This window comes from Cyprinus carpio, chromosome B25, assembly GCF_018340385.1.
Source record: "Cyprinus carpio isolate SPL01 chromosome B25, ASM1834038v1, whole genome shotgun sequence".
Classification (NCBI taxonomy): Eukaryota; Metazoa; Chordata; class Actinopteri; order Cypriniformes; family Cyprinidae; genus Cyprinus; species Cyprinus carpio.
The window spans coordinates 24,404,066-24,429,288 of NC_056621.1; the positions used below are offsets into that span (position 1 = coordinate 24,404,066).

Here is a 25,223-nt window from a genome sequence, read left to right on the forward strand (position 1 = left end):
AAATAAGACACCAAAAGGTTTCTAAAAATATTTTAAGATGGGGGCATGTCTAGCATCAAAATACTCTGCATTTCATTCCATAATCTAGGTGCATAACAAGAAAAGGCAGTTTTACCAAACTCAGAGTATGATCTAGGCACAGTTAAAAGTAAGTTAAAGGACAATCTAGTTTTATAACTACCAGAACAATAAGATAAGAGACTGGATACGGTGACTTGGCAACACAATTAAAAGCAGCAAACTGAAAAAAAAAAATCAATCATTACATCTATTACAAATCAATCAGGCAATATAACTCAAAATGCCTCTGAAATTATTTATTTTGGTTATATTACTCAAAACTCTATACTACAGACCAGAATGCATCATTGGAAAAAGTGGAATCTTTGCTGTGGGATGTAACCATGCTGCAGGTATCACAAATGCAATCAGAACAATTAGAAAAACCGTTATGCGTTCAAGAAACACAAAAGCACTTTATCACATACCAAATAAAGGATCACCTTGTCCAGACAGTTTCCCAGCATAGTTCTACAAACAATTTTGTACATTGCTTTCACTCCTATTCTTTAAATTTATCTGTGAAATTTATGAAAAAAACTATACCTCAACATATAAATACTGCTCTTCTCTCATTACAAAACCAAACAGGCATTACAGCCAATGTTTCAGCTACTGTACAGTACCATTAGTTAATGTTGACTTGAAAATCATCAGCAAAGTAATGGCAGGTAGACTGGAATCTGTGAATCTTGTTACACCCCGATCAAACTAGAACAGTTCCTTTAACACAAACAGAACACCATTTTTCATTTTATTTCTAGATGCAGACAAATGCTTTTGATAGGGTAGAAAGGTCCTGGGCCATTTATACAATAAAGGCCTGTTCATGACGTTTAATCTTATTCAGTCAAAATACAATTTACCATATCATACTTTGAATATATACAGTTAAATGATGACATAAAAAAACATTAAAAAAAAAAAAAAAAACTTGTTCTGGTACTCTGAATTTTTTTTTTTATTATTATTCTCCCAAATACCCCACTATTAAATATTTAAAACCAAATAAAATAATTCACAAAAATATACATTCTTAATCTACAGAAAATTACAGAGTCACTTCAATTCAACAATGAGCTAACAACATAGGTACAGATCAAAATATTATCTGCCAAGAAGTTTGCAGCTACAGTATGTTTGTTCTGTCTTGCAATACCAAAATTCAAATGATTCAATACAGGATTATCCATAGAACACACAATACAACATACTGTACAATAAACTTCAGTGCATGGGTTACATAAAAAAAGATCATATCAATCAGTTAATCAATAAATGAATAAATGTGTCCACTTGTTCAATACTTTTTGTTGGAGGTCATAAGCAGGCTGTCAGACATTCTTTGGTTGTTACGCCCCATTTAGGGTAAAAGCGTAACATGAAAGAGAGTATGACACAGTAGAGTTCTTTTTGAAAAGCGAATGAGCAATATTTCAATGAGTATAACAATGATACAATACAATTAGGGAATTTAGCTTTGGGAGCCGACAAGGCCAAAATGACAAACAAAAACAGCTAATTCTTATATACCTCTACCTGCCCTAGTTCACAAAAGAAAATACAATTACTTCCATAGCTCCCTATCCAAAAACAATAAATAAAGGTTCCAACAAAAATGGCGTCGGACTCCCTACATCCCCAAAAGACTGTGTACAATTATTTACATTTATGAGAGCTAACAGATCCAAACAGGTGCAATCCAGAATAAGTCAATGAATGTGCGGTAGTTAGCAAACTAACAAACAAACAATCAATTTCTCACAGGCAAACACTCAAATGAACACACACAGGTACTATCACAGTCTTACTAGCACGGTATGAAACTAACTAGCAAATTCAAGCAGGGCAAACACAGTGAGTGAGCACAAGGATGATGTAGGAAGTGATGAAGGAGGTTTTAATAGGTAGCTAGGAGTCAGCTGACCAAACAGGGCATGACACCAATCAGACTGCAGGAGCCAATCAGTTTTCTTCCAGTACAGAAGACACACAAACACCTCCCAAAACAAAAGAAAACACAGAAATAGAACATTGGGGACGTAACAACCCCATACACAAGAATAAACAGGTTTCATGTTTAAGGACAAGTTCTTGACAGAGAATCAACAATAACATTATCCTTGCCTTTCTTATACTTGATGTGCAAGTACTGAAATTACGGTAGAAATTTTTCTGACGAAGTGAAACTTCTTTACAGTAGCATGGCAAAATTCACATTTGGTGAGGTTTAGAGTTAAATTAGGTTCTTGAAATCTAGTAAACACTTCTGAATGTCTTTACTGTCTTCAAATGACTTTATCAGGTCTCTGAATAATGCGCAACATCAAATATATTCCAAATAAAAACATTTCTGATGTAGTGAAATTTCTGTAGTATCCAGCCATGCCCGGGAAGCGTTGGAGTTCTCTCTTTGTCTGAGGTATGGGACAGTTAACAATGACAATGACTTTTGGCTTCTATTGGTCGTACATTACCCTGACTGACTTCCTTTCCTAAATGCCTAACAGTAGCATGGCAAAATTCACATTTGGCGAGGTTTAGGGTTAAATTAGCTTCTTGAAATCTAGTAAACACTTCTTGTAAATGTCTTTATTGTCTTCAAATGAGTTGATCAGGTCTCTGAGTAACACACAACATCCTCAAAATAGGCTTCACAATTATTCATATTGGACAGCACTTTACACATCAAACGCTGAAATGTTGCTGGAGCAATTTTAAGTCTGAAAGCTAATACCTTATACTATAGGAAGGCATCTGGAGTAGCAAATGCCGAAATCTCAGAGGCACGTAAATCTGTAAGTGACACTTGCCAATAAACCTTAAGTTAGTCTAACTTGGTAACAAACTTCTCCCAATTCTGTCAATACAATCTAATATTTTTGGAAGCAAATAGGAATCTGCTTTGGTGATCTGGTTAACCTTTCTGTAGTCTGTGCAGAAGCATGAGGACCCATCAGATTTAGGAACCATCGAGCACAGTGAGCACCAGGGACTAGAGCTACGCACAGCTAAACCATGATTCACAAGGTAGCCTGTTTCCTATTTCATTAACTCAAGTTTTACAAGGTTTACGCAATATACATTTTGCTTAATTGGACGATGATCAGGCAACATCAATATCATGCTTTAATACAGAAGTTACAGTTGACACGTCTGAGAAAAATTGAGAAAATTTTCCAATTAACTGTAACAACTCATTTTGAGATGACTCGGGTAAATGGGAGAGATTTGAACTTAAAGTTGCAAGGGTTACTAGATTTTTGTAAGCGAGCACCGGATGTGGCAGCACTGTCCCAACTAAGACCATCCACATATGGACAATCAGTAGACGAAAAACTACTTTCACAGGAACTGCTATAGTAGGAGAAGTTGAGGCACATCAGGCATTCTCAGAGTCTATGATTTCATGTTTAAGTGGCAAACACGAGACTTTCTCTGCCTCTCAGGAGTTTGTACAACTTAATCTGTATCAATTAGTTTCTCTTCTATTTCATATGGGCCTGCAAACTTTGCTTGCAGTGAGGCACCTGACAAAGGCAATAACACAAGCACTTTATCATCAACCTCAAATTAATGTTTGACAGACTTTTTGTCAAAATTATCCTTTATTTTGGACTGTGATGTGACGCCTTTTTAAAATTGTTTTCTATTGGCAGTGAGCATCTTGCATGCTGTTTATGTGCCCCGGGCACTTCGCGTTTTTGCAGGAGCACTCTGAAATTGAAAAAAAAGTAATTCTGAGCAGAAAAGCGCACAACGTCATTCGCGTTTCTTCCATTGTCCAATCAAATGAATGGAAAGGCGGGCCTTCCTTTATGCTGATGAAAGTTTGCAGTTGCTTGGACACTGCAATGATGGAGGAGAAACTTGTGGCTGTCACGGGTTACCCGGAGCTGTACATTTTTTTTTTTAAGTTTCTGCTAATATGACAGTTTAACAGCAAACTAGAGAGCGGGCTCGCACTACATGGACAGGACAGCTGCGGTGCGCCTCACGTTTTCAGACCTGAAAAACGAGTTCTGTTTGACCGGGGCCTAAAAAGGTCTTAAATTGGAACAAAGTCTTAATAATAATAATAATAATAATAATAATATCTTTCTCAATATTTTTAGTTAGTTTTTTTTTTTTTTTGCAATACAAATATCCTTAAATCAAGTTACATTTGAGATGCAAACTGAAGATATTAAGTTGTCAGCTCCAATAGCCTCATGGGCAGCGCACTGGGCATCCCGTGTTTGAGTCCAGGCTCACGGTCCTTTCCCAATCCTAACACCTCACCCCAACAAAAACACACAATTTTTTTTTTTTTTTTTTTTTTAAGAAGATATGAAGTCTTGTTTTGTAAGAAATTTATAAAATGAAGTGAGCTTATGCTTAAAACAAGAACAAATATTTGTTAATTATAATTATAATTATTCATCAAGTTTTTTCACACACCCTCCTCTCTCCTCTTAGCTCCCCTACATTATTATATAGTCCAAAACTTAATTGTCAATTTTCTAACACTTTACCCAATGTGTTGTGTGGGCTAAGTTTAAGGATGGTGTTTAGGGTGGACTGTCATGGTTTTATCATAATTTTGGACTTCAGTTATATCTGATCAAATGCGCATTATTATTCTTTAGCTTGGGTTAAACTAATTAATTTTACTTGGCTGGAACAGCAGCTACGCTAATTATGGGCCCTATCATACACCCAGTGCAATGCGACGCAAGGTGCAGCGCAAGTGTGTTTGCTAGTTTCAGTCCGGCGCCGTTCGCATTTTCCCATCCAGCGTCACGTCGTTTAATTAGCAAATTAATTTGCGCCCATTTGTGCGCCCATGGGCGTGCTGGTCTAAAAAAGTGGTGTGTTCAGGTGCATTTAAGGAGCTGAAAATAGACTGCAGCATAGACCAACTCAAACCTGGTCTAAAGTCTGGCGCAATGTTTTTTCTTTGTTATTTAATTAAAGAGCGTGTTAGTATAGGCAGGTCCACAACGCGCGTACGCGCTGCTCACAAAAAAAAGCCAAACACAAAAAAACACAAACAATAAAAATATTAAAAATTAAATGATTGCAATCCACAAAAAACAATTCAATGCAAATTAAATATAAAAATGCCTACATGTCATAATGGATAGTCATCGCATGTATCAGAATTAGGCTCGCACACGAGCAGCTCCGTTTCATCTAGGAGACGCGTTCTGTCTTTGCGCTTGGCAAATTCCACCGTGTAAATAGCAAATCTATCATGGCACGAGCACAACTGGAACTTAAAGGGAATGGAAGATGAGACACTGATTGGTTTATTGCACGTTACGCCCAAAAAACACCCATTAGTCATTAAGAGAATAGGGACAACCCGTTTAGACCATGCGCCCGGGCGCGCCAACCGTTTTTTCGTCGTTAAAATAGCAAAAGTGGATTTGGACATGCCCTGAGTGCACTTTGCGTTTAGATCGTTAAAATAGGGCCCAATGTCTCTATTTGTTTCTCTGTTGTGACACAGGATTTACATAAGCTCCAGTCTGGATCCAGAACACCTGAGAAGAGATGATGCCAGCCCCTCAGAGGACCTCAGATGATGCTAACCCAGAGACAACATACAGAACTACCAAATTTTGCTATAAGTTTGATTGCATAATTGCTGTTAATAGTGTTAATCGTCTGTTTGTTTACGTCTTTTATTGATTTTTCTGAACATTTTTGCCGTATGCACATAAACTGACAGTCACCACTGATAAGCTACTCCTAAATATTGTAGAAACTTAATTTTCTGTAAAGTTGCTTTAAAATGATTTTTATCGTAAAATGCGCTATACAAATAAACTTGAATTGAAAACTTGAATTGAATTATCAAGTCAGATAAAGTGTTAAACGCTCCAAATATTGAAGCCAATGTTCTACTAATGTTAAACAAATAGTTCACAAATGAAAATTACTGGACTGGGCATCATTACACTTTCAAGGTATGGACAAACAAACAAAACTGTTCTGCAAAAGAAAGTCATACAGGTTTGGAACATAAGGGTAAATGATGACATAATTTTAATTTTTGGGTGAACTATCTTTTTAACATGGTAATTCTCTGATAGCAGTAGGCTAGTGGATGTGTATATATTCAGAAGTATCTCATTAGGTAAAAGATGTTCATATGATTGTAGCTAATAAATTACTAGATGATACAAAGTCCAAAGGTTAGAAAATATAACATTTTTGTTGTTGTTTTTCTCAAAATGGGCAAGTCTAATGAATGAGTTTGTACAATATGTGTTTATGGTTGGTCTTGTTGGTTTCCTGTGAGGCTAAACTTTGAGGGCAATTTAACTTTTTTGACATTCCTCATAGCTAGTATCTGCTTAGCTCATAACTTAAACCTGCAGTACAAAGTTGACCCATGCCAGATGAGGGAGTGTCTGTAAGTGGACAGACACTCTTGATTTGCAGAGGGTATTTTCAAGTTTGTTAATATCGATCAGGACATTAAAACACCATAATTCCTTATTAGCCATGTGTGTCTCATAGTAGGAACATTATAATAATACAGCTGTGCATAATTCAAAAGGGAAATTATGTGAAATACTGCAAAAAAACAAAAAAAAAAACGTGTATATATACACGCCTATGGCCCAAGATATGCTGGGATAGGCTCTAGCATGGCCCCATAGGCATACATGGGATAAGCAGTTATAGAAAATGGTTGGATGGATGGATAACAAACAAGAAATATTTAGCGCTCACTAAATGACAGACACGTTTTTAAATCTGAAACGCATCCTGAATTTTTTTTTACTCACCACATTTTACTGAATATTAACTGCTTAGTTCAGTATACACAGAAATGTAGTTTTCTAAATGGTCACATAAATCAAGTATGATGAAAAAATGATCATGCTGAACTAATTTGGGCATTTCTTGCTAAGTTTTAACTGATTCTGATATTTTTAAGAGGAAATCTGATCTGTCCACTTTTTCCATTTAAAGTGATACTTGTCAGACACTCCCTTGCACTTAAGTTAAGATAACATCGCTGAAAGTTTGGAATTTAGCCCCGGCTGTCCATGAGTTATATAAGTGCTCTGCACCTCAGGAACTCATTACAGTAACACCCAAAGCAGAGTAGATAGAAATATAGCGACACAGTTAGAAAAAGGCTGAGAGAGGACACTGAAAAGAATAGGAGGATATTCCAGAGGACGTTTGTGTGGTGATGGAAAAGGAGCAGCTGAGCTATGAAGAAGCCATTAGGAGGGCAGGTGATGCTATTCATCGTTTTCCTCTAATAGATGTCCAGGGTGTCCCTCTCATGAGCACCATTGCTGAAACCTGGAAATCAGTTTCAGAATTCTGTCCTGACCCATCAGACCTACTCATCTCTACTTATCCCAAAGCAGGTAAAATACAGATTAAAAATAACTTGCTAATCATCCTAAGGTCAAGTGTTTTTTTTCATGTGCAGTTACTGTGTGACCAGACTACACTGTACAATGGAATGTTTACTTTGCACACCCTCTTGTGTTTGAGCAATAGATTTAAAGGAACAGTCCACCCAAAATTAAAATTCTGTCATTATTTACTCACTCTCATTGTGAATGACTTTCATCTCTTATTGGAATACAAATTTAAGTATCTGTTTTAGATTGGCTGATTATTTGTCCTGGCATACTGTAGCATCACATGAAAAACTAATGTTAAGTATGTTTTGTTGTGCATTTAATGTGAACATGATCGCATCACTTTAATATTAAGGATAAAACTATATCTGAATGTTGTCATGTCTCTAGTTCTGGTGATCTGTTGATGCTTAAACCATTTGGGGTAATGTTATCAACAGGGAGGTCTGCTGGAACTCACAGTCAGGGGTAATTTCCTGTGTTGTCTTTAGATGCTTTGGTTAAGCATTCATCTCTCAGGCTGTGTTTAAGGGCAACACATTTAAGGACTTCCCACTGAATGCTTAAAATACAACGTATGCCTGCCTTAGTTAGACTGGGTGGCTATTAAGTGAAATGTACTTATCTTAATAATTTTCTTTTCTTTCATAGCAAAACTAATCTCTATTGGGCAGACAATTTGGCCACCTTAGCAAAAACATTTCTTATACTAGACCTATACAGTGTACACACAAAAAGTTGTTATATCATGCAATTGCAACTTGTAACTTTAAGGTGCTATTTCTATTTTATTTGATCTTTAATGTAAGTAATATTTAATCATAGAGTCACCCAGAATAGTTCAACAAAATAAAAAATTAATCAATTAAACAGATAGTTTATGAAAAACAAGGTGTGTGTCATTGTGTACTGTCAATTACTGGCTACAGTACTGGCTTAAAGTATGTTATATTATGAAATTAAAGCATTTAAATTAAGATCTACTAAAAAAAAAATTAAAGAAGCATTTTATAGTAATCTAAACCTCTATGAAATACACATACACAGAATATATTTTAACTTAGTTATTTTGAATTTGTGCCCTACAATTTAGGAGGTGGGGGGGGGGGGTTAACATGTTAATTATGCGGTGGAGCATTGATGACTTATTTTTGCATAAAGAATGAAAATTTTATCACAAATCATAAATCATCATAAAATTGCATTTTTTATACAACACTTTATACAGTTCAGATTGTCAAAACTATATTAATATTAAAAATGTTAATGTTGCACAATTCATCAGTTTCTTCCTCGCCGAAAGGGAGTGCTTGCATGTTGGTTTCTGAAAGGAGTAGGTGGAACTTTGGGCACATAGCCAAGCTGGGTTCTCAGAACAACATGAGTGTCTGCAGGACCAAACTCTATGTTGTGTATTGCATTTCAAACATTGTACATTTTGTCCTTATAAAAGAGGTAAAAGTTGAGTAAAAGATGAGCAGTGCGTCCACACGCAGCGGCTTCTCTCTCTCCCTTCAGAACGGTGATTTCGTGTTTTTTCAATAATATGTAAATAGCATGTATGTACATGGTTGTGTTTTTGAGAAAACAACGTTAATCTGTGATTAGTGGAAAACTAAAATTTTGAAGTCACTGAAATAAGGTCATAAAACACCTAGAGAACATTTGTTCACAAGACTGTCAAACATGGACCTTGTAGCCTAGAATTTTTGCATTAAAATTTAAAAATTATCTTGTTTACTCGCTCAAAGAAAACAGTAGATTGATTTAAATTTTCTAAGATACTTTTTGTTTCGAAAGGGCATATGCGAGTAGGCGTGATTGACCATGAATATTAGTGTGATTCACACCTGAGAAGACAAAGGCTCAGCTGCATAATGAGCTGCATAATGAGCCTTTCAACCAGGTATGTGACCAAGAGGGAAGAGTTACAATAAAGAATGTTAGGACAAAATTAATGTATATATTTTCATGTTTGTAGTTTATTTAGAATATATTTAATTATCCCACAAAATAACTTGAGATTCACTTGCGAGTACAGTTAAACAATTTATTAGGAACAAGCTGACTTTCAAAGCTGAATTTTTAGCATCATTACTCCAGTCACACGATCCTTCAGAGATCATTCTAACATTCTGATTTGCTACTAAAAAAAATTGTTATTATTATTATATAATTTTTTGATTAATTGAAAGAACAGCAGCGTTTGTAACATGATTATTGTATTTATCATCACTTGTGTGCTAAATAAAAGTTTTAATTTCTACATATACTGACTCCCAGCTTTTGAATTGTATAGTGTATATTGTTACACTTGGAGTAAGACTGGAGTAATGATGCTGAAAATTTAGCTTTGATCACAGGAATAAATTAAATTTTAAAATATTTTCAAATAGAAAGCAGTTGTTTAAAATATCAAAGATATTTCACAAGCAAATGCAACTTTCTGTATTTTGGATCAAATAAATGCAGGCTTGGTCAGCAGAAGAGAATTCTTTACAAAAACATTAAAAATCTTACTGTTCAAAAGTTTTGACTGGTATTGTGTCATGTTGAAATATATAAATGAACATCACATACCTGGGACATACCTCATATTACTTTTATATCGTAAAAAAAAAAAAAAAAACATTCCTGGCATCGTGAAACATTGAGATGATGTTTCACTTGATTATACATTTAGTCAGGAATTATATTTTGGAAAAAGTCTAACTAGTAAAATGTGTACAAGTTATATGAAAACTAATAGAAGTGGATTAATAATAAAAAAGACTTACTCGTGTTTATAATCTCTGCTGGTTTAAGCTACTTCATTCTTCTTTCTGAGGTAATCCAAATCTTATTCCTCCCAGCACATCTTCTTGAGGTGAATTATGTACCGGTTTCATTCCTCTCAGCGCGAAGCGAACAGTAAAAAAAAAAAAAAACTCAAAGAACAGTCTCACTGTTTTGTTTGCTGTCATGTAGGCGGTTACCCGCTGCAAGCTTCACATTATCTATTAAAATATCAATAGCACGTTCAGCGCGTGGGCAGGGTCGCATTAGATATAATGAAGGGAGACGTGAAAGACTGGATATAGCGTTGTTTTCATATGTATTCTGGACTTTATCACAGAATTTTTTTTTTTTCGATAAGACTTGCTTAGTTTAAAAGTAGACATGTCAAGCTTTCTATAGATATCTCTCTCATGTCTCTGTGTTAAGTATTTGCTGAGTTACATTTTATTGACGCATTTCTAAATGAAGATCACGCAGAACCAAGACGGCAGACAGCGCACTCTGTTGTTTTCTTTATTTTATAAATGCACAAAGTTTTGTTGTTATTATGTGTGTATACAAATAAAAGTAGACCCTTTACAGATTCGATTGATGTATTGCTCTTATCTGTACTATCAAAACTGAAAGTGTAATTTAAGTTTGTTTCGGGGTTATCAGGAGAAGATGCCACAAAACGCGTATCCGCATACAGTCATGAGTTTCTGCTGGATGTCGGCAGAACCACAGCTGCGGGATCTCGGTCTGCTCCGGAAGCCTACACCATCACCGACCCCCACTACTGCATCTTGCCCACAGCGGAGTCGCCACAAGTGGCGTGAGAGGAAGCAGAAGAGGGGTAAGTGTGGAGGTATCCGGGCTAGGCTAACATTTTTGTGTTCACGGAACCATGGTTCAGCAACAGTGTTCCAGACTGCGCTATTCTTCTTGATCAGTTGACATGCTATCGAGCGGACAGTGCTCTCGTCGCGGGAGGTAAAACCCACGGCGGCGGGCTTTGTGTTTACATCAATGATGCGTGATGCCGCGATGCTGTTGTGGTCTGCAAACACTGCTTACCCATGGTGGAGTTATTAATTGTGCCCATTCTATCTACTGAGGGAATATACAGCCATACTGCACGTTGCTGTATACATCCCTCCCAGCTCCAACAACAACAACAGACGTGAGGCACTAAATGAACTGTACCAGCACATCAGTGAGCAGCAGACAGACAGCCCTCCCTGATGCTTTTCTCATGATAGCTGGGGATTTCAACCATGCAGACTTAAAGGGTGTTCCCAAAAATACACAAACACATTAACTTTCCAACACGAGTTAAAAACATTTTGGACTTTGTTAACACCACACAGAGAAGAGCATACAAGGCCCTCCCCACATCGGTGCCGCAGACCACATCACTGTCATGCTAATGCCTGCATACAGACCGCTCATTAAAGTCACCAAACCAGTTCACAAGCAAATTCAAGTGTGGCCGAAAGGGTCGTCAGAAGCTCTTCAAGACTGTTTTGACACCACTGACTGGAATATATTTAAGCAGGGGCCACATACAACAACACTACAGACCTCCAAGAGTACTCAGAGATGGTCACTGCCGACATCACCAAGCGTATTGATGATGTAATAGTCACAAAGACCATCACTGTCAGGGCCAGCCAGAAGCCGTGGATTAAAGGGGAGGTCTACAGACTCCTGAAGACGTGGAACACTGACTTTAGAGCTGGAGATGAGGTGAGCCCGAGGACAGCTAGGGCCATCCTATCCCGCGGCATCAGAGAGGCTAAGAGACAGTACTCCAGGAGGATAGACCATCGTTTCAGCGACAGCAGAGACACTCTGAGCCTGTGGCAGGGGATACAGACCATTACGGACTACAAACCCCCACCGCGGACAGCAACAACTCCCTGCTGAACGAGTAGAACACCTTCTTCGCTCCCTTTGAGGAACAAAACAGCACCACTGCACAGAAGACTTCACCTCCTCCCGGTGACCAGGTGATGCCGCTGACCCCAGACAGCGTGAGGAGATCCTTCAGCAGAATCAATGCATGCAAAGCTCCAAGTCCTGACAACATTCCTGGGCATGTACTGAGAGACTGTGCAGCGGAACTCACTGATGTCTTCACAGATATTTTCAACATCTCACTTAGTCAGGCTGTTGTTCCCACATGTTTCAAAGATACCACCATCATTCCAGTCCCGAAGAAGCCGTCTCCTTCCTGCTTCAATGACTACCATCCAGTTGCACTTACTCCTATTCTCATTATTTAACTTTATTTTTATTTTTCCTTATTGTTTTACATGCCCTTATTTGTATAGTTGTATTTTATATTTAATCTGTATCTTTCTGTATTTTTAGGCTCTACTGTTAGTGTTATCTGTATGCACCATGGGTCTGAGAATAACGCAATTTTAATTCTCTGTATGTATGTACTGTACATGTGGAAGAATTGACAATAAAGCAGACTTGACTTGACTTGACTTGATTTATGAAACCCCGTACTGGCACATTCGCTGTATGGGCAGAATGTCACCTGTATACCAGTGAACAGATAGTATAGTTGCGTTGTACGAGCCTTGTGTCAGTGTCGTCGTTTAATGCAGTACACGTTCATCTAATGAAGATGTAACAAAACTGGTGACAAGGATAAATGCTCTCATATCTTCTGCGAAACTCCTAGATGTAGTATTACTCAGCTAACAACGGCTGCATGTGATTGCGCGCGTTCGTTGTAAGCTAACAGGCAAAACAAATGCGAAGCCAATCGCACTGGCAGAATAGCGCAAACAGAGAAAAGAGACGACGGCTGCACATCACAAGCATGACACAATCCGGCGCGGGAGGAAAGAGTTGGCTACAAAAGAGTAAGTGGAAAAATACACTGACAAACAGACCAAAATGGCAGGTCTAGTGGGACAAATCGGACCATATGATGAAACTGTCAAGCAGTGGAGCTCTTATACTGAGCGGTTTGATTATTTTGTCAAAGCTAATGGAATAAGAGATGAGGTTTTAGTACCAACATTCCTCAGTGTAATGGGCAGCAAGACGTATAATCAAATGTGCAGCCTGGTCTAGCCCAATAAGTCTGGTGATTGCTTATTTAAGGACATTGCAGCATTGCTCCAAGAACAGTATGCACCAAAACCCCTCATCATTGCTGAAAGATTTCGGTTTCATAAACACAATCAGTTAAACGGAGAATCGATTGTACAATTAGTTGCCATATTGAAGTGATTGTCGGAACACTGCAGATTTGGCACAGCACTCAACTAAACAATTAGAGACAGATTCTTCTGTAGACTGCATAGTGAGGCAATTCAAAAACGATTCCTATGCGAAAGTAATCTTACATTAGAGCGAGTAATAGAAATCAGTGTATCCATGGAAATGGCAGCGAAAGAGGCGCAAGAGTTAAGCGTATCCAGTCAAGCTCACAAAGTATAAAGTGAGAAAATAAAACAGGATGGCAAGAAAGCATGTTACTGCTGTGGAAAGAATGGTCATCCGACACAGAAATGCTGGTACAAAGACAAAGACTGCAGAAACTGTGGAAGAAAAGGTCACATTGAACTTGCATGTCAAAACAAAAAGCTGACTGTAATTGAGAAAGTAAATCCAACTAAACATGTGGAACCAAGGAAAGGTTATATAGCAAATTAGCTCAAAAGGGAAATGTATATATTAAAGGGGTCATAAGGGGTCATCATTACAATTATTTATATGAGCTGCCAGTAGTAACTGTAGCAGAATTAAATTGCCATCATCTAATCTGTTCATCCAGCGAATATTTAGTGTAATTTCATATCAACTCTAAGAAAGGATATTTTCATGGCCACAGTAAACAACTCTCTTACAGTAGCCTAATAATGCATTAGAGCATGTAGCAAGGATCAAAATCGTAAAGGGACATTAATTTGTGAGGCAGAATCAGAAACTCATGTAATTTGTGTAAAGAGTTTTATTAACTAAACACTAACACAAACTTGTCTAACAAACAAACAAGCAATCACTCATACATGGAAAAGGGCAAATGAGACTTAATGGATGAAACCATCAGGAAAACCAGAGAATGAAGCTATGAAAAGACTCAGTTAACCACCTGAGTAAAACCATCAGCACCATTTATAACGGGGTCTATAGCTCATACTAAACCTCTTTTTCGCTTAGTTAAATGTACGATACTTGCATTGCCTTGCTCGTTGACGAGTGTCCAGATGCAGTCTCGGATGAAAGTTTTGATGGTTTCAAGGTTTTGGACTTGCGATCATATTCTTCCAGGTTTGAAGAGTGATGAATTCCAAAGATGTTCTGACTTAATGGTGATTGGGAGTTTCTTCCCAGTGGAAAGTGAAAAAGAACTAAGAGAGACATCTGCTGAGATCCTTGGATCTTTGGTGAATGGAAAGTCAAGGCCGATGCCTGGAAGGAACTTAGGGGTTGCAGAAGTGTTCTAGCTCACATCCTCCTCTTCCCAGAATCTAACAGAACCGCAGACTGAAGGCGGGTCACTGATGTGAGGCCTTTAAAATTTGAGAATATTCACACCTCTTAGGATGGAGAGTTTTACAGCCCTTTGTCTGAGAGCATGGTATTTTGCATATGGAACTCGATTAGGTGTTGATGAGAAATTACTAAAGATTCTTAGAACACTAATATATTGGCTATGTACCAATATATTATATACACTCTCATTTAGATCATCAGAAGACATATTCATAGATACTAAACATGGTAAGATTACATATAGGTAAGATTACATGAACGAGTGGTTCTATCATAAGTATGCATTAAACAGTATACAATATAAAAGACAATATACAAGAACAGTAACAACATACACAATGACCTGAAATATATGTGTGTTCATTCAAAGAAAGGTTTTCATATGAATTTATTAGAGAAGAGTCCATTGTGCTGTGCATTATGTGTCTTCCCTATGGAAAATTTAGTGAGAGGGAGAACTCTCAACATGCCCTTAGGTTGTAAAGGCCCAAGTTGCCATGGTATCTAGGGGCCTGGTGTCATTCCCAGACATGCTGGCACACAGTATGTTTATTGGGTGAGGCGTCTGTGATTATTTGTTAATCTAATGAATAATTGATTTGTTAAATCTAATGAACAGATGTGTCTGATTGGTCCAAATGCTACAGTTGTGCCAGGAATACTAAAAAGAAATGTGTAAATCAAGTGGAATATACAGAGGTACAAGAGAATGAATCCGATGAAAATGAGTTCTCACATGTTATGTCTGTGTCTTCAAATTCTGATGGCTACTGTGTAATGCCACGGCTGGATGGGGAGGCCGTCCCTATGCAAGTGGACACAGGTGCAGCTGTATTGCTTGTGGCAGAGTCAACTTGTCTAGAGAAGTGGCCACACCTCTGTCCCAGGGAAGCGAACCTGACCCTGAAATCATACACAGGAGAGCTTGTACCTCTTTCAGAGGTTGTGGATTGGACTGCAGAGCTGAGCAAACAGAAGGTAAAATTACCACTGTATATTGTGAAAGGTAGTAGTCACACAGCTCTAATGGGCCGAGCATGGCTAGAGAAAATAAAGTTAAACTGGCAGGAAGGCGACTTAGTAGCGAAAGAGTCTACTAGTTTGCAAAACATCCCAAGGAAGCATGCAGAGGTGTTCGGAGATGAACTGGGGAACATGAAAGATATTACGGTAAAGCTGGCCATTAAAACTGACAGTAAACCTAAGTGCCTAAAAGCGCGCCATGATCCTTATGCAATAAAGCCAAAGGTGGAAACAGAACTAAATCGCCTGGAGAAAACTGGAGTACTTAAATACTCAACACAGAGACATGAGAGATAGAGCTAAAGAAAGCTTGACATGTCTACTTTTAAACTGAGCTTATCGAAAACAAATATTCTGTGATAAAGTAATCCATTTGAATACAACGCAATGTCCAGTCTTTCACGTCTCCCTTCATTATATCTAATGCGCCCACACGCCGAGCGCGCTATCGATATTACAATTGTCTACGTGAAGCTCACGCCAGGTAAACGCCAACTTCACAGCAAACAAAGCAGCGAGACTGTAGATATAAGATATAAAAGTAATATGAGGTATGTGCCAGGTATGTGATGTTCATGTATATATTTCAACATGACACAATACCAGTCAAAACTTTTGAACAGTAAGATTTTTAATGCTTTTGTAAAGAATTATCTTCTGCTGACCAAGCCTGCATTTATTTGATCCAAAATACAGAAAGCTGCATTTGCTAAAGCAGTAATATTGTGAAATATTTTTTACATAGCTATTTTACATAACTGCTTTCTATTTGAATATATTTAAAAATTTAATTTATTGCTGTGATCAAAGATAAAATTTCAGCATCATTACTCCAGTCTTACTCCAAGTGAAACAGTATACACTATACCATTCAAAAGCTGGGAGTCAGTGTATATATAGAAATCAAAACTTTTATTTAGCACACAAGTGATTATAAATACAATAATCATGTTACAAACGATGCTGTTCTTTCAAGTAATCAAAAAAAGATATAATAATAATAATAATAAATGTTTTTTTTTTGAGTAGCAAATCATATAATGATGCTAAAAATTCAGCTTTGAATGTCAGCTTTGATTGTTCCTAATAAACTGTTTAACTTGCACTCGCAAGTGAATCTCAGGTTATTTTGTGGGATAATTAAATATATTCTAAATAAACTACAAACATAAAAATATATACATTTATTTTGTCCTCACATTCTTTATTGTAACTCTTCCCTCTTGGTCACACACCTGGCTGAAAGGCTCATTATGCAGCTTATTATGTGGGCCTTTGTCTTCTCAGGTGTGAATCACACAAATATTCATGGTCAATCACGCCTATTCACTTATGCCCTTTCGAAACAAAAAGTGTCTTACTTTTTTGTGCAGTGGCACAAACCGAGCAAGCCAAAACAAAACTGTGAATGTCACGAGCCATGCGTGGCCACCAGAATCGTTGCTTGACCAAAAAAATAGTTCGATTAACTCCTGGATGACAAGCCACGTTGGAACAATGCCCCCACTGAATGACGTCTGACCGTAATCCCTCCGGCACAAATAAGCGATTCGGTGGGCACCCGGGCGGAGGCGTTACCCCTTCTAAGGCCGTCTTGACCTTCGATTCGACCTCCCATGTGAGTGTGGAGTCGGAAGAGTCAGGTTTGATGTTTTTGGAACCCGGGTGCGGGCGTTTCGGAACGGTCAAAAATACGCGATAAAGAGTCAGGTTTGATGTTTTTGGAACCTGGGTGGTACGAGAGAGAAAAATCAAAACGACCGAAAAAAAGTGCCCACCGAACCTGCCTGGAGTTCAATCTTTTAGCGGTTCTGATATATTCTAGGTTCTTGTGATCGGTCCAGACAATAAAAGGTACCCCCGACCCTTCTAACCAGTGACGCCACTCTTCCAACGCTAACTTGACTGCCAACAACTCCCTATTACCAATGTCGTAGTTACGTTCGGCAGGCGATAAACGACGGGACAAAAACGCGCAGGGATGCATCTTGTCGTCTGTGGGAGAACGCTGGGACAGCACTGCTCCTACCCCCCACCTCTGATGCATCGACCTCCACCACGAACTGACGTAATGGATCAGGGGCTATAAGAATGGGGGCTGAAACGAAACGGCCTTTCAGTTTAGCAAACACAGCCTCAGCTGTGTCTGACCACCTGAACGTCGTTCTGGGGGAGGTCAAGGCAGTCAGAGGCGCGACTAGTTGGCTGAAGTTGCGAATAAAACGCCGGTAGAAGTTGGCAAATCCCAGAAACCTCTGTAGGGCCTTACGGGAATCTGGGCTTGGCCACTCCACCACAGCCTTAACCTTCTCAGGGTCCATCCGTATTCCCTCAGACGAAACGATGTACCCCTAGGAAAGGAACAGACTGTGCATGAAAAACGCATTTCTCCGCCTTGACAAAAAGCCCATTCTCTAGCAACCTCTGAAGTACTCGCCTGACATGTTGAACGTGTTCCTGGAGAGACAAAGAAAAAAATCTATATGTCATCCAGGTAAACATATATGAACTGATCTACCATGTCTCTCAACACATCATTGACGAGTGCCTGGAAGACCGCTGGGGAGTTGGAAAGCCCGAACGGCATAACCAAATATTCAAAGTGCCCCCTGGGGGTGTTGAACGCGGTCTTCCATTCATCCCCCTTCCGGATGCGAACCAAATGATATGCATTACGTAAATCCAATTTTGTGAAGATTGATGCTCCCTGCAACCTCTCGAAAGCTGAAGACATCAACGGCAAAGGATAAGTATTCTTGACCATGATGCTGTTCAACCCCTGGTAATCAATACAAGGTCGCAGAGAACCATCCTTCTTACCCACAAAAAAGAATCCCGCCCCCGCTGGAGAAGAGGAAGGCCGGATGAACTCGGTTGCTAGAGAATCAGAAATATATTTCTCCATAGCCTCCCTTTCTGGAACAGAAAGTGAATATAACTTGCCCTTAGGCGGAGACGTACCTGGCAGTAAGTCTATAGCACAGTCATAGAGACGATGCGGAGGAAGAGAAGCAGCCCGGGACTTACTGAACACTTCCTTCAGGTCGAGATACTCCGGTGGCACGTTGGACAGATTCACTGACTCCTCCTGCAACACAGAACAAGAAACAGACGGAACAGCAGACGAAAGACATGAGGCATAACATGGATTACTCCAGCTGGACACAGAGTTCTGACCCCACTCTATCCTGGGTCCGTGTTTAGCCAACCACGGATGACCCAGGACAATGGGGGCGTGAGGTGACCGGGTGAGGTAGAGTGAGGTCCTCTCCGTGTGGTTACCCGAGGTAATGAGTGTGATGAGTCCAGTGATGTGAGTAATACCCGGGAGTTCCTGTCCATTAAGAGCGTGGATAGTGATAGGGTGTTCCAGCGCTGTGATCGGGAGGTGAAGTTTGTGAGCCAAAGAAAAGTCCATCAAGTTACCCTCCGCTCCTGAATCCACCAGCGCCTGGCCGTTGAAGGAACTGCCTGCCCACTGGAGTCTCACCGGCAGGAGGGTGGTGTTCGAGGGTCTGGTCATGGAAAGGCCGCCCGACAGTATTCCCCCTCCTACCGCCGGGCTTGGTCTTTTAACGGACAGGTAGAAACAAAATGGCCGGCCTCTCCACAGTAGAGACACAGACCCCTCGAGCGACGATGTTCTCTTTCCTCCCGGGAGAGCCGAGCTCGACCCACCTGCATGGGTTCAGGATCGTTAGGGGGGCTGACCGTGTTCACTCTCCTGTAACCCGAGAACTCAGCGAAATCACCCACAGGAGCCTGGTATGGTCGAGTCTCTTTCTGTTGCAGACGTGCATCGACTCGTAGTGCAAGTTCGACCAGTCCATCAAGTGTCTTGGGTAGTTCCAACGTATAAATCTCCCTTTGAACACGGTCAGCCAACCCATGCAGGAACATGTCCCACTGCGCCTCCTCGTTCCATTTGCACTCGGCAGCCAACGTCCGAAACTCGATGGAATAGTCCGAAACCGAGTTGTTGTTCTGTCGGAGATCGGCCAGTTGGCGGGCTGCCTCGCGTCCGGCGACTCCGCAGTCGAACACGCGGCTCATCTCCTGCTTGAGTGCTTGGAACGAGGAGCAGCAGTTGTGTTGATTCTGCCACACCGCTGTTCCCCACAGAGCCGCACGTCCAGACAGCAGCGTCATAACTAGTGCCACCTTACTCTCCTCAGAAGAAAATGTCATGGGCTGCAGAGAGAAGTAAATTGAACACTTGGTTAAAAAGGCTCTGCACAAATTTGGTTCACCTAAATACCTCTCAGGCGTGGGAATGCGCGGCTCCAGCTGGTTAATGTTGGGATTCTCCGGGGAAACAAGCGGGGGCGGTGCTGGCGCAGTGGGACCTCTCAGACGTTGTAATTGAGTGGTGAGCTCGGACACCTGCGTTACCAGAGCCTGTATCGCCCGACCCGAGACTCCGATCTGTTCATCCTGATGATTCATGCGGGCGTGGTTACCGGCAAACATCTGTTCAAACCAGGCTGCACTCGCTGAATCCATGGTGAGGTCAGATGGTTCTGTCATGGCTCGAAAGAACAGTCAAGGATCCAATAGCAAGTGCCAGTAGTGTTTATTAACATCAAAGAACAGAGGTAGTGTAGGTCCAAAGACAGCAGACAAAGTCAATACTTGGCTCGGCAACGCAGGACTCAGGGGCAGACAGCTAGCAGGAAACCAGAACACGATCCTCCGAACAAGGCAGACATCCAACCGGACACCCGGAACTGGAGCAAGGGAAAAAGATGGCCAGTGCTGACCCGGGAACCTCCACAACCATCTGACAAAGACAAGACGGAGTGACAAACAATATATAGGACATTCTCATTCAAAACAGCTGGCGCTGATCAGCTCATCAGCGGAACACGAGCCGCGCTGATGAGCCGCACCCATTCAACCCATGTGCACCCACATAGTGAGGGCGAGTCAATGAATCCATGAACCGTGACAGAGGGAGATTGTGAGCACTTAGGAACATTCTCAGACGCTGCTGCTCCCAGCGCCGTCAAAATGTCCCTCCTCGAACACATCGGCCAAGCAGAAAAACTTATTGCCCAATGCCGATATTTGCAAAATGCCAAATATGCTGCGTAGCGCAAATCCGTGAATGAATGTTCCTAAGTGAGGTAAACTTCAACCGATTTCCTCTGCTCAGGGAGTAGGGAGCAATGAAAACTGTGTAGGGACCATGTCAATCGGAACACAGTTCATGCACGGAGCTTCTAACGAGCTGATTATCTGAATCAGGTGTGTTAACAAAGAGAGACATGCAAAATGTGCAGAGCTGGGGGGGCGCGAGGACTGGAATTGAGAACCGCTGGTATTGTCATTATAATCCATAATTATGTCCCCACTGGATGCAACAAATGTCTCGTTTATAATGGGTTTTAATGTTTTTGTATCAGCACTCTGGGACACAGGCATCACAGTATAGTAAGGGGCGTAACATTTCCGTCACACGCTTGGGTGTTCGGCCAATCAGAATACACTGAATAGCTGGCTAATCAGAGCACACCTCGCTTTTCAGACCGATGAGCTTTGTAAAAATCGACGTGTTTCAGAAAGGTGGGGCATAGAGGAGAAACAATAATGTACAGTGTGTGGAAAATAATGTGTTTTTTGAAACTTAAACCACATAAACCCATTTCATTACACCAAATACACAAAATAATGCTCCACTTAAAAACAACATACAAAACCTTTAATACTGTATGAAAGTATTTTTTTGGCCACAAAAATATCCTTTCTTAGAGTTGATATGAAATTACACTAAATGTTCACTGGACGAACAGATTAGTTGATGGCAATTTAATTCTGCTACAGTAACTACTGGCAGCTCATTTAAATAATTGTAATTAATCATAATTAATTGTTATTATTTATATACTGTACATTTCCCTTTTGAGCTAATTTGCTACACCATTAATCAAAGATCTTTTTGCTGGATTATCAGGCAGCCAGAAATTCAGTTAAATAGACTTAAGTCATGCTTACCTTCAAATGCATATAGATCCTATTTCCCAAGAGTGGTTGACCATCATGATACACAAGGGCCTTTATAGATATCAGCGACTACGTTTTGGGATAACTTTGGCTCCAGCATTGTTCCAGCATGCAATGGACAAGATCCTGAGTGGCTTGAATGGAGAACAGTGCTATCTCAGTGACCTGTTAATCACAGAAAAAGATGATGAGGATCATCTCAGGAACTTGAATACAACACTGCAGCAGCTAAAGGAGTATGGTCTCCGGGTAAAGAAAGACAAATGTAAATTCTTCCAACCCACCACTGAATATCTTGGCCAACAGGCTTTGTACCCTACATCATCTACTGAACAAGTCCAAACAATGGAAATGGTCCAACAGATGTGAGTAGTTCCTGTGGCTCAGTGGAAGAGCATTGCATTAGCACCACAAAAGGTTGTGGGTTTGATTCCCAGGGAACACATGTTAGGTTAAAAAATGTTAGCCTGAATGCACTGTAAGTCACTTTGGATAAAAGCATCTGCTAAATGCATAAATTTAAATGTAAATGTAGAAGGCAACCCTTCACTGCCGATACAGCTGGCATGTGATGCTTCACCGTATGGTGTTGGCACAGTACATTCACACATTATGCCATCCAGTGAAGAAAGGCCAATCGTGTTCGCGTCAAGGACCCTGAACTCAATAGAAAGCAAATACACTCAAATTGAAAGAGAAACATTAGCAATCGTATTTGGTTTCAAGAAATTTCACCAGTACTTGTTTGGGTGCAGATTTACTCTACTTACTGACCACAGACCAATTACCTCTATCTTTTGTCCCCGGGGCAGCTGTGGCCTAATGGTTAGAGAGTTGGACTTGAAACCCGGATGTCGCACGTTCGAGTCTTGGTGCTGGCAGGAGTTGTAGGTAGGAGGGAGTGAATGAACTGCGCTCTCTTCCACCCTCAGTACCCATGGCTGAAGTGCCCTTGAGCAAGGCACTGAACCACCAGTATGACATCAAGTACAGGAGATCTGAGCAGCACTGTAATGCACTGTCAAGGTTGCCTCTGCAGATACACCACCAGAAGGCAGTCAAGCTGACATCTTTTACTTTAACCTGTTAGCCAGCCCCCACCCATTATGGGACTCACAGCTGAAAGTGCCCTACCTAACTTAAAATTGTAACAGTTCCTTACTTCAGTATGTTACACACATAATTTTGGTGTCTTTGGAAAGAAGACCATTTGGGCTGTACTTTTGTTCAACCAGAGTTGATAATGCTCAAAAACATTAAAAGTTATAGACACTGAAGTGCCTTGAATTTTTTTTTTACCACACCGAATTTTTTTTTTTTTTTTTTTTTTTGATATAAAAATACATGAAATCAGTCCTGGAGCAATCTAGAAAAGTATTGGGGTGAAAATCAAATGTTTCATGAGTTTCTATTTCAAATCTAAAGGAGATACCATGAAAAAATGAGATTCCTGCAATCCCCCACCCCCACAAATATAAAAAATATTTACCTTTACCTTTAACTGTATTGAAGGGTTCTACAAACTGTTTTAGTCATTAAACATACCACTGCATATGTTTTCCAATTATAAAACACTAGACAGAAACTGAGACATTAAATAAGTGATTTATTTGAGCACTAGAAAATTACAATAAGAATAATTTGAGTAAGAAAAACAAGAAAAATAAAAAGATTTAACTTTGTATGCCAATTACAGAACATCCTGAGATTGCTAGAAATGCAGCATTTACTATGAATTACAATGAAAATACGTGCTGATGTGCTGATGGCCAGTTATAGAGATGGTAATCATATAAATGCGCCATAAAGTCAATAAATCACACTATTCATATAGATGGCGTTCACATTGATAGCCGTGATTACACAGTAATAGCGAGCTGATTTGCGTTAAAACAGATGGTAATCATGCATATACAGGCACTTTCAACATAAAACACACTCACACATATATAAAAAAAATGTCGAAAAATAAAAAAAAATAAAGAAAAAGGCGATCGCTAAGTTCCGCCTCCATCGGATGACAGGTGCGTCATAGAGCGCGTCACGAACCGTCACGAGAGAGCGCCAGAATTCAAATAAACAATCTTCCGCTCTTTCACTTTTTTATGGTGGATCGTCTCATTCTGTTTGTGACACTGTACGCTACAAAACCATGCCGTTTTTTTTTTACTACCAAGACGCAGTTTCTGAGCGTGAGTTATTCCATTACAGACACAAACAATTCTGTCCCTGAAGAACTGAAACGTAAACAAAGGAATTATCATCCATATTACAACGTTATTCCCAGATCGCAAACTAACATAGAATCAACGTTGAATCAACGTCTGCTTGCGATCTGGGTTGCTTCGTTGGATTAAACGTGCTCCATGAGATGTCGTTCAGTGGACCCTTACCTTTCTAACTAAACCGGGATTTACAGCTGTGGATGTGTTTATGACTCGTTATTACTACTAATCTTCAATATTCTGCGTTTTCATTCTTCATGTGTTGATGTGTACGTTACTGCTTACACAAATTTAGCAAATACATTCTTTATAAGCTTTCCATTGAAAAACAGCGATCTGTCGTCAAAGCTTGAGGCTTAGATCTTTATAATGATATATAGTTTGTCAAGATTAAATTTGTCCCGTTTCATTTAATCTATTCATAAATATTGACACGTGCAAACAAGGCGAGTTGAGGACACCGGTGTCTGGGTGCAGGCTCACAGGTTAAGGAAGTGCAAAGTGCACCTGTCACTGCAGCTCAAGTGAAACTATTCACAAGAACTGACCCAGTTTTCAAGTTTTTCAATTCAATTCAAGTTTATTTGTATAGCACTTTTTACGATACAAATCATTCCAAAGCAACTTTACAGAAAATTAAGTTTCTACAATATTTAGTAGTAGCTTATCAGTGATGACTGTCAGTTTATGTGGATATGGCAGAAATGTTCAGAAAAATCAATAAAAGACGTAAACAAACAGACCATTAACACTAACAGCAATTATGCAATCAAACTTATAGCAAAATGTGGTAGTTCTGTATGTTGTCTCTGGGTTAGCATCATCTGAGGTCCTCTGAGGGGCTGGCATCATCTCTTCTCTGGTGTTATGGATCCAGACTGGAGCTTGTGTAAATCCTAGAGACATTATTAGCGTAGCTAGTAAAAGTAAAGTAAAATTAATTAGTTTAACCCAAGCTAAAGAATAATAATGCGCATTTGATCAGATATAACTGCAGTTCAAAATTATGAGATGCATTATTTGAATGCTTGGCCAAAGAGGTGTGTTTTTTATCTAGATTTAAACAGAGGAAGTGTGTCTGAACCCCGAACATTATCAGGAAGGCTATTCCAGAGTTTGGGAGCCAAATGTGGGAAAAAGCTCTACCTCCTTTAGTGGACTTTGCTATCCTAGGTACTATCAAAAGTCCAGCGTTTTGTGACCTTAAGGAGCGTGATGGGTTGTAGCGTGGTAGAAGACTAGTTAGGTACGC

The 25,223-nt window shown here is 39.7% G+C and overlaps 1 protein-coding gene across 2 annotated transcripts in view; it reads left to right on the forward strand.

Moving 5' to 3' along the window:
* The first annotated feature begins 6,913 nt into the window (after window positions 1–6,913).
* LOC122142358 (cytosolic sulfotransferase 1-like) overlaps window positions 6,914–25,223 on the forward strand; it is a 31,204-nt gene continuing 12,894 nt past the window's right edge. The window contains exons 1-2 of one of the 2 annotated variants that reach the window (XM_042752773.1): window positions 7,072–7,439; window positions 10,875–12,256. In XM_042752773.1, the coding sequence (XP_042608707.1) occupies window positions 7,256–7,439; window positions 10,875–11,035 (345 nt within the window). In that variant the 5' untranslated portion in view covers window positions 7,072–7,255 and the 3' untranslated portion in view covers window positions 11,036–12,256. Of the gene's footprint in view, window positions 7,440–10,874; window positions 12,257–25,223 lie in introns of those variants that run through there. The other variant, XR_006158565.1, reaches the window with a different exon arrangement.